The sequence below is a fragment of the Hydra viridissima genome, unplaced genomic scaffold (assembly GCF_058129835.1).
Source record: "Hydra viridissima isolate aposymbiotic clone 2 unplaced genomic scaffold, HvirCarnegie_v1 scaffold_1, whole genome shotgun sequence".
Lineage (NCBI taxonomy): Eukaryota > Metazoa > Cnidaria > Hydrozoa > Anthoathecata > Hydridae > Hydra > Hydra viridissima.
The window spans coordinates 16479119-16489439 of NW_028324300.1; the positions used below are offsets into that span (position 1 = coordinate 16479119).

The 10321-nt window shown below is 29.9% G+C and overlaps 1 protein-coding gene across 6 annotated transcripts in view; it reads right to left on the minus strand.

Moving 5' to 3' along the window:
- Positions 1–997: 997 nt before the first annotated feature.
- Positions 998–10321, minus strand: part of LOC145187314 (puratrophin-1-like) — an 11894-nt gene continuing 2570 nt past the window's right edge. For 3 of the 6 annotated variants that reach the window (XM_090088690.1, XM_090088671.1, XM_090088681.1), the window contains exons 2-20: positions 10159–10321; positions 8870–9242; positions 8539–8785; positions 8349–8454; positions 8127–8231; positions 7843–7959; positions 7098–7484; positions 6528–6650; positions 5006–5491; positions 4496–4920; positions 4351–4420; positions 4183–4272; positions 3832–3975; positions 3597–3674; positions 3444–3479; positions 3084–3218; positions 2876–2983; positions 1721–2791; positions 998–1362 (exon numbers count right to left, since the gene is read on the minus strand). The exon at positions 10159–10321 is cut by the window's right edge and continues 2 nt beyond it. In XM_090088690.1, coding sequence (XP_089944816.1) covers positions 1288–1362; positions 1721–2791; positions 2876–2983; positions 3084–3218; positions 3444–3479; positions 3597–3674; positions 3832–3975; positions 4183–4272; positions 4351–4420; positions 4496–4920; positions 5006–5491; positions 6528–6650; positions 7098–7484; positions 7843–7959; positions 8127–8231; positions 8349–8454; positions 8539–8785; positions 8870–9242; positions 10159–10321 — 4339 coding nt within the window. In that variant the 3' untranslated portion in view covers positions 998–1287. Of the gene's footprint in view, positions 1363–1720; positions 2792–2875; positions 2984–3083; positions 3219–3443; positions 3480–3596; positions 3675–3831; positions 3976–4160; positions 4273–4350; positions 4421–4495; positions 4921–5005; positions 5492–6527; positions 6651–7097; positions 7485–7842; positions 7960–8126; positions 8232–8348; positions 8455–8538; positions 8786–8869; positions 9243–10158 lie in introns of those variants that run through there. The other 3 variants (XR_016452910.1, XR_016452911.1, XR_016452914.1) reach the window with 2 other exon arrangements.

The following is a 10321-nucleotide window of genomic DNA, read 5'->3' on the forward strand; positions in this document are numbered from 1 at the left end:
TTGACGTGGTTAAAGGGTGTATTTACTAAATTTCTAAATATCTAATTTTTCTACTACTCTTAGAGACCTAAAGAAGGATACTTTTATAATTTTTAATGAAACTTAAAAAATTCCGTTTTTTTTTATTTAACACACACAAAAGTAACAATCCTTGTTTTTTTTGAGTACCCTGTTTTTTTATATGTACTTCGATTTTAATATAACCGTAAACTATTTCTTTATTTCTGTAACAAAACTACAAGTAAACTAACAAAATGTCGAAAGCTACATAATATCAGAGCTCTCTTTTTCATTCGTTTTCTTTTGTTATGAAAATAAATGAAAATAATAAGCACAAAAATAATAAAAAAATAAGAAAGATAATAAAATTATATCGCACCAACATTTCTTCTTTTTAATGATTTTCTTTAAATTGACGCCCTTGAGAAACAACTTCATAGACGTGCAATGCACCCATCGTCCAAAAGGGTGCACCCATCCAGAAAAATGCACCCATCGTCCAAAAATTTGCAACTCCTTAGTAATCTTAAAAGATACCTAAAATGTACCCAAATTTACCTGTACCTAAAATTATTGGTCTATTTACGCGAATTCTACTTTTAAATCATATCGAAGAATTTACAACTTCAGCAATTTTTAATGATAATATATAGGATAGTATAGGATTTTTTGATTATAAAGGATAATATAGGACTTGCTTTGTTAAGATAAGTTAAATATGGGCGTTATCATTGAAGCCGCTTTTAAATCCACAAGCATAGGCTGTCATAATCTATCGATGGTTAATTTTGAATTAGTGGGAAATTTGTGTAATAGGTTGTGATCAATTTTCCTTATGTATGTTTTCGATCAAGAACAACCTGGCTCCCATCGAATCCCTATTAAAAAGGACGCACTTGTCATTCTTGTAAAAGTAAGGGAATTAAAAATACCAACAAAAATACTGCAACAGCAGACATAAAAAAAAAACTGATTTGAAAAAACAAACAAAAGCAGATATTGTAACACGTTCCATATGGTGGAAACGTTCGAATTATTCATAAACTATCGTAATTAAGTTATAAAATAAATATTAACATATCAAAAGATATTTTGATAAAATACAACACATTTCTGATATATAAAAAACCAAGTAAATTTATTTAACAAATAGTTTCGAACACTTGTTAGAAGCCTACCTAAAACGTTTAAACTAAAAACTAATTTTATTTGAAACAGCAGACTATTTGAAACCTGCTTCATTGAAAAGAAGATTTCATAACAGTGATAATTTGTGCAACAACGCATTCATATCAAATCGGTAAAGGACTTAGACAAACGCTTACGGAGAAATGTTGGCAACGCTGTTTGTTTCTTCGTATCCTAAAAAAATTTGAAAAATAACTTAGATCTTTGATATTATTGATGGTCACCCTCCACCTCCTCCTCCTCCTCCTCCTTCTCCTCCTTCTCCTTCTTCTTCTTCTCCTCCTCCTCCTCCTCCTCCTCCTCCTCCTCCTCCTCCTCCTCCTCCTCCTCCTCCTCCTCCTCCTCCTCCTCCACCACCACCACCACCACCACCACCACCACCACCACCACCACCACCACCACCACCACCACCACCACCACCACACCACCACCTCCTCCTCCTCCTCCTCCTCCTCCTCATCATCATCATCATCATCATCATCATCATCATCATCATCATCATCATCATCATCATCATCGTATTTCTACTAACCTTAGTTGTAAAAAAAGTAGTACTAGAGATAGATGTCGCTAATCTGTTTTTAGGATTATTTTTCGATAAAATCTTCCCTTGAACTGGAATAACTGAAGTGGAACTCGACCGCAACGATAGAGGATCGTCCGCACAACCCATCATAGATATCGTAGAATGAGTAGACGAATATTGTTTCGCCGGTTTCATATTATCGTAACAATAAGTTTGTGGAAGATCTTTGTAAATAGACAGGTCACCTTGGGTGAACGATTTTTGATATAACATAGGCTTTGGTAAGTTTTTTTTTTTAGAAATACTGAGTACTTCACTTTCTAAACGCGTATTATTAAGTTTATTAGCAAGGATATCTTCTTCTACACTTTCAACAATCGATTCAGGAGATGTAGGACGCTCAGAGAGCACCTTTCTGTATTTAACGTAGTTTGTTTTTTGATAAGCATCAGAAAAATGACTAGGAAGTAATATCGGCTGCGTGGCATATCGCGGCTTACCTGATGCATACTTTTTGGAGATTTTTTTCGTACAAATGGGTTTAGTTCGCTCTAATGTGGGTGTTCCGTCTGACTGAAATGTTTTTCTGTATACATTATTACGCATAAAAGATCCTTCGTATGCGTTATTCTGATCGTGTCTAAAATTAACATCAAACTCGTTGCGCGGTAAAGGTATAGTAAACTGCTGTGAAAATTTTCTCGGGAGAGACGCATATTTATTATCAGCATCTCCTCGTTTAAAGTAAGTTTTATCGTCTCGAGGAGAATACGCTGGAGGATCTTCTGGCAAGCTTCCCATATCGTATACTCCAGAACTTCCAGAACTGTCACCAGCACTCACCCAAGAAAGACGCTTATTTATATTTAAATCCAAGGAACGAGGCGAGAGTTCGCGTTGTCTAGAATAAGGGTTTGACTGAGTCCCGCTATCAGGAAAAATTGCTGAAGGCGTACTTTCTACACTTATTCCAGTACTAACTTCTGTAAGACCATATTCTTTGTTTCTTGTGGCTTGACGCCACAGAATTCTTGTAATATCATTTGTCCAGGCCAGCTTAATATCTTCTGTGATAGCCTATATAAGTAAATAAAGTTTATTTAAAAGTAATGGATTGATGCATAATAAGTTAAAGGAAACAAAAATGATATCAATCATAACCTGCAAAATGTATGCTTCTGAGGCTCTTCCCTTCTTCCACCTTCGATACCACACTTCGAACTTCAAACCACTTTCTCCAATGTTTGCAGTCAGTCCCAAGTCGACAGTCTAAACGGAAAAACACCTTATGATAAGAAAAATGTTTTGAAAAGAAAAGATAGAGCAAAATAGGTGTTAAATTTTTTTTTTGAAAAAATAATTCAATTGCCTTTATCGAGTGCTTATAGATGAAGTGATCACCGTGCGCTTTTTGTTCCTTGGCTTTTGTGAACACCAAAGAATGTTCAAAGAGAAAAATTCTGCGTAAGCGCTTTCGCTTGCCATACCAAACAATGAAATCAGCCTACAGATAAATAGTCATTATAATAAAAAAAAAATAAAAATGACAGACATTAGTTTAATAATAGTTGCAGTTTTTTAAGAACCCCTCCCTCGTACTTTGGAAATATTTGCAGTTTTTTAAGAACCCCTGCCTCGTACTAAGGAAATGGTTTCCTTAAGCTTTTTTGGCCTTACGACTACTTTGATCAGAAAAAGTTGAGTAATTTAGAACCAATCAAAAATTTACCTGACGCAGCAAACATCCTTCTTCCTTCAAGTTGACCTGATAACAAGAAATAAAGAGATGAATATGCTTTCTTTTTCAGCGCATCTTTGCATGTTTATATTTATTTGGATTTGATTTCCTAATAATTTATACCAAAAATTAATTTTTTCTTACATCAGCATTTCTTATGGCATCCATTGCAAGCAGATCATTACCATGACGAAGTTGAAACTTCATCAGCTCATGAGCCATCTAAAAATAATTCTTTATACAAAGTTTCTTAAACAGATTTATTTAGATTATTCTTTGGGCTGAAATACTGAAATACACTTTTGACTTTTATTTGAACTTAGGCTTTGAACACAAATTTTATAATACTCACTTAAACAAAAAGAAAACTCTTACTCACTTTCATTTCAGAAACACGAGGATCTTTAGGATCGCAGCAACTTATCATGTCTCTAAGCAAAAGCGAATATTTACCCAGGCGCTGAACAGGTTTAATTAGGTAACTAGCCAGGTCCAGTTTATCATTTAATTGTTTCATTTTAGCCTAAAAAGAGTTTGAAAAATCTCTCAAAATGAGAGAATGATAAAAAGAACAAGGAAGTTGTATCAATGCCTAAAATTTGCTGTTGCATTTGTAGAGGCTTTATTGAAGCAAACAAAAACCGGAAATAACATAAATACATTATTTTACACATTAAAAAAAATTGTTTCATAAAAATCTTAATAAACCTATTGAGCAAGAAATCTGCACCTCAAAGTAAACGTTCGCAAAATCATCCCAGATCTCATCACTTTTAGGCTTGTTTTTGTTGTATTGCGCATAAACATAAAACTGACGTTCCTGTGGGAAAATGAACCATTATTATAATACTTAGAATACAGTGAAATGATCATAACATTTTCAAACTAAAAATCTAACCCATTTTAAAAAGCATTTCCCAATCTGTAAAGGAGCATGTTGGTAGGCTTCCACATCATGAGAAAAATGTCTGGAAGTAAGAAAAAATGCTTTGTAATCGTAATGAATGACATTGTAATTAACAAGTAAAACAAATAATCAATACCTTTTGTGAAAGTCATATATTCGATCAATGTTTCCAAACAGTATGTTTTTTTTCCCTTTTAAAGTGGCAGGAAGTTGATCAGAGTCCATATCTGGAAGGTAGTTTACAAGAACATATTCTAATGACTGCACATATTGATATTCTGTACTTATCATTTCATCTATAATAAATCGAAGTCGCTCCTTCATTTTTAAAGGCATAGCAGCATCAAAAACTGCCAGATTGGCATCATTTTCATCATAATGGAACTGGGTACCCTGCCAGCTAAATACAGGCATATTTGCAAGGATGTCACAGTAATCAGAAACACTGGCTGTGTCTTGGTAAAAATCTTCATCAGCTTCTGTTGATATATTATCTTCATTAATACCACTGGAGTCTTCATCGTTTTCTTCTGGGTCACTATTAAGCTGATCCCAGTTGTGCTGAAAAAAAGCTTTGCATTTACTTTTTGGTTTAATAAATAAAACTTTACAAAATTTTTTAAAAATTTTAACTTTTAAAACCTACCTTTCTCAATCTCTCTTCAGCACCAGCAATTTGATTTTGTTTAACTTGTAACATTTCTTGCACTTCCAAACATCTCTTGCTGTTCTGTTCAGCTTGCTCTACTTGTTTGCTCCCTAAATGATGTGCTAATTCCGTAATCCGAGCTATTTGGCTTTCTTTTAATGAAGGATGCTCTTTAATAAAACAGCTTAAGGAATTTTTTAAATGCTCAATGCCTTCATGGGTTTGTATTTCTTCCATATTCATATGTGCTATATATTGCAAACCAGACATCCACCATTGGTGAGCTTCTGATACTAAGGTATGGAAATCCAAAGACTTTGTAAGTTTTTTTTTGCGTTCAGTATATTTAATCATAAAATCTTTATGATTTTTTTCAAGCAGAGCTAATTCATCTTTAATGCAATCATGTCTTTCTTTTAATAACTGAAATTCAAGCAACTGATTTCCCAAAATAATATTTTCTTCTGCGCCTTGAATATTTGCCTTAAAAAATAATTTAACACAAGTTTAAGGAATTAAATTCTGCAGCGAGTCAAAATATACTTACAATGAAAAAGGGTTAACATCAAAACACTTGATATACATATATATATATATATATATATATATATATATATATATATATATATATATATATATATATATATATATATATATATATATAGATATATATAGATATATATAGATATATATAGATATATATAGATATATATAGATATATATAGATATATATAGATATATATAGATATATATAGATATACATAGATATATCAATAACAAACAAAAACATACTTATGATTTGCATTTTAAGTTTTGAATGTTTTGTTTAATAATCTTCATTTTTATTGATACAAAATATCAAAAAACCATTAAGAGAGATAAAAATCAACAAATCGTTTTTTTTTTGCAGCAATGACAAAGCCACTTGCTTTCTACTCGCTAATTATCTTTAAGATAAAAAAATTTTATCATAAAGATAAAAATTTTTTTTTAATGTTTTGTGAAATTCTAATGGCAAAAAGGAAACTTGTGCAATTACAATGTCACTTGTACTATACTATAACTTCTGTAAAATTAAGTTTATTGTAGGTATGCAACGTTAACAGTCCTTTAAATAATATCAACCTTATCTTCCAAAGTTGTTAACTTAAAAATTCAATAACTTCTACATAAGTTAAATAGCAGCCTTCAAAGGCTCAATATTGTGTAGAGAATATTTTCCAAATACTTGACAATTAAGTTTCAACTCAGTTAATTTTGCAATTTAAACCCACAAGTTCTTAAACAGTTTTTTATGGAGTGTTTAAAAACTTTTGTTGAATGAATCTTTAGCAAGAATTTTTAGCAGCAAAGAAAAGATGTTATCCATAATTTAATGGTATTCCTTTAATCAACACAAAAAATTTAAACTTCTACCTCACAATAGCTTATAACAAATAATAAAATGATATCTTTACTTATTAAATATCTTACATAGAGAATAAACATTAGCAAGTTTATTTCTAAATATAAATCTTACTTCAGCTAACTGTGCAAATTTGGAGAATTCACTTATGAGAGATTGTGCATGACCTATTGAATCACCAACTTCATTCTGTTGCTCTAAGAATAGAAATCCTTCTTTTTGGATCCACCTAATAATCTAAATAAATAATCAAATAAAAAATGGGATTACTGAATATTGCAGAATATCAGATAAACTATTTTTTCAGAAAGCAACGCTATATATATATATATATATATTTTCAGTGTCTAAAAACAAAAAAATTATAATAAAAAAATTCTAAAATCTGATAATTAAAAAATAATTTTGATATAACTTTGAACTTGAATGAAAATCATTATAAACAAACTTCATTAAGAATTTCATTCATAACGAGGAGCATGGTACATGATATATGGATAATTTTGTGCATCAAAATTAGGGGTCAAATTTTGATAGTTCGGGTAAACTTTAGCAACATATAAAATAAAGTTAAAAGCACAGTTCTTTTAATGATATCACCTAAAATAGAGTTTAAATTTATTTCAGGCTTAGAAACTGATGTCAATATCAGAAATAGTTTTAAAAAAGAACTCAATAATTTACTTTTTCTGCTTCTTCTTCAAACAAATGCACTTTCATAAACAATTCAATCTTCTCCTGTCTCTTACTCATATTGTATTGTAGCCTGTTGAATAAATTGTTTACTTGAGCATGAAGCCGTTTCACACAGTCAATTGTATCAATAAAATCTTCTGTTTTCATATCTTTATCTTGACTACCTTCCAAATGATTAATTATTTGAATACCTTCCTGTTGAAGATTCACCAGCCGCAAGTTGCAGAGGATTTCATCTGACTTTTCCTTGTGCAACTTGAGTAATTCATGGTAATCTTCTGATGAGTATCTAATTTCAGATTTAGTTAAGTCTGACATAAAACTAATGGCATACTTTGCTGCACTTCGACATCCAGCCATAAAAGGCTCCACTTGCTATAAAAAAAAAACAGTTTTTTTTTTTAAAACTTTATCTATTAGGTCTTTATATAGACTTAAAAAATAACTAATTGAGTAAATATAAATAATTGAGTAAATTTAGTTTTTATATTGGTTAGTTACTTAAAATAGTATTCAATTTTTAAATTTTTAAAAATTTTCCTTTGTAATACAAAATCATAATAATATTAATGCTTGTCGCTAGGTTGTTAGGGAAAATTGATTTAAGCACAAAAGGTGAGGAATAAATACTTAAACATTTGCATTAAAAAAAAAAAATTCATAAATTGGAAAATTTTAGCTTAAAATTTTTTAAGAATGCCTTTATTTTTTCTTCTTCTTAAAAAACACATACTGTTCTAAACTTAATCCATTTCTGATGGTCATATTCAAGCTGACCGCCAAATCTGATTGGAAGATTGCTTTCATCAATCACAAGACTTAACTTTTTGAGCGATGATATGAACTGAAACTAAAAAAAACATACTTTTACTTAAAAGTAAAATTAAATAATAAATAAAAAAATTTAAAAAGAAACAAAGTGCAAGCTTTGTTATAACTAATACCAGTATTTGGAATTTAATGAGAACTTTATGAACAATTAATAACTGTTGTTACTTTTATTGAACTAAGATTTACCTCAAAATTCAAACTTTCTTTGATCTTTGAGGATGCTAATAGTAACATTAAAGAGTCTTTGCGTAGTAACACATATGTCATATACACAGCACTAGATAGCTTTTTCTAAACACAAATTTGTAGACCAACTATATATGATAACTTAAGCCTTAATCCATTGACTCAAATCATTAAAATCAAAATTTAAAAACATTTTGACTACCATTAGTTGCCTAATTTTACCTGAAAAATTACAATGGCTTTTCCTATACATTCTAAAATGGAGTGTACATGGCTGGCTTGTCGAGCATCTATAACTAATGAACAACCTTTCTTTTGAACACTCTCTCTAAAAAAGGGAGGAACTTTTATAGTAAAAACCAACAAAAAAATAATGCATAATTCTTATTAAAAAAATGTTTTCTCAGATTACCTGGGTATTTTATAATAATACAAAAGCAATTTAGCAACTTCTTCACTATCTGTGTTGTTGTTTTCCCAACAAGCTTCACTTGTATCAAAAAAAATTACAGGACCACCCCGTTTGTCACGACTTCCTGGAAGAAAGGCCACCTGACTATGCAGCAGCTCAAAGTTAATGTCTAATATCATCATTGGATCTATTAAAGCTTCATCACAAGACATAGATTCCATTGAAAATGGTGTCATGTCAACTGAGTCTAAATTGTAAATTAAATTATTATTAAAAAAACAAACAAACATTTACACTTATATTTATAAAATTAAAAAAAAAATTTATTCACCTATAGAATTCACATTATCTAAAGTTTTATATACTAATAGATTTTCCCAAGTAATTTTTTCAAATTCTTTATTGTTCCAAATAATACAGTTAAAATAGACACAGCTATCTGTGATATCAGATTTCAGTATTTCAATCCAATTTTCCGAGACCATTAATATAGAATCTGTGCTTGACAATGTTCGTGTTTTAATTTCTCCATTTAATAAATAATGCAACTCTAATCTCCTCGGAAAAGTTTTAGCAATATAAATATAAAAGTCTCCTGGGGATATATCAACATTTATTTCAGAAGGATGTATGGCATACTTTAAAACATTCTCAAATCGTTGCAGCCATGGTAGAGCTTTTGAAGTAGTTGTATGATAATATTCCTAAAGGTAGTTAAAAGATAAATTTTGTATAAAATTTCATATCAATGAAAAAGTCAGTCTTTAAAAGCTATGTAATTGCATCTAATTTTAACTGATCAGAAGAAAGATTTATTATAAAAATTAGAAATGTCAGAGTATATATTGAACTTTAAAAATTAAAGTAAAGATATAACTTACACACTCAGAAATAATGACAAGAAATAAAAATGCTTGCAGCCTATTTTAGAACAGTTTCCAAACATATTATAAACTTAAAACTTAAGAAATTATAAAAAAAAAAAAAAAAAAAAATTAATAAAAAAATTGTTTTCTTATGGAACTATTTGTGATTTATTCAGAGACACAACCCTGATAATTGATGTCAAAATTGCATGTTTGAAAGCTGTAAACAATAACATTGAAAAATATTGTTTTTTTAATAAGCCAATTAAAATACTAGAAAATTGAGGGAAAATACTGAATTAACCATCTAACAATGGACAGAAAAATTGGCTCAAATTGTTTCCTTAGTTGTTTATATTCACCAAAAATCTCAGTAAAACCTCTGGTTTAACAAAACATTGCAATATCAAAAATGGTAGCAACTTTGCTTTATTGTGTTAACAGCTTGCTTTTAGTAAAATAACTTGTCTTAAATAGAATTGTCTTACATAGGATTCACCCTTCATAAAAGAAGGGTGAATCCTATGTAATAGAGCATAAGTGACAGACTTAAAATTATTGTCTGTAATACCCTCATTGACTTATTCACTAAATAATGTATCATTATTAAAAAAGTAGAACATTAACTTTATAATTAAAATTTAGAAGTAGGGGAAATGTTAGTGAAAAGATATCTTTATAAAAAAAGGAAAATATTTCATTAAAGTAAGTAAAGATCCAAATATTAGATTTTAATGAACCACAGATAAAGAACCTCAAGTGTGGAGCGTAATGAATCAAGTAACTCAACAACAGGTTGTAGATATTCTTGAACAAATCGAATGCTGTTGTCTTCATAATCTTTTTGACAAATATTTTCAAGCTGTTCAAGACGGTTAGAAAACAGTGAATGTTGGCAAATTAATTGCCAATTTTTT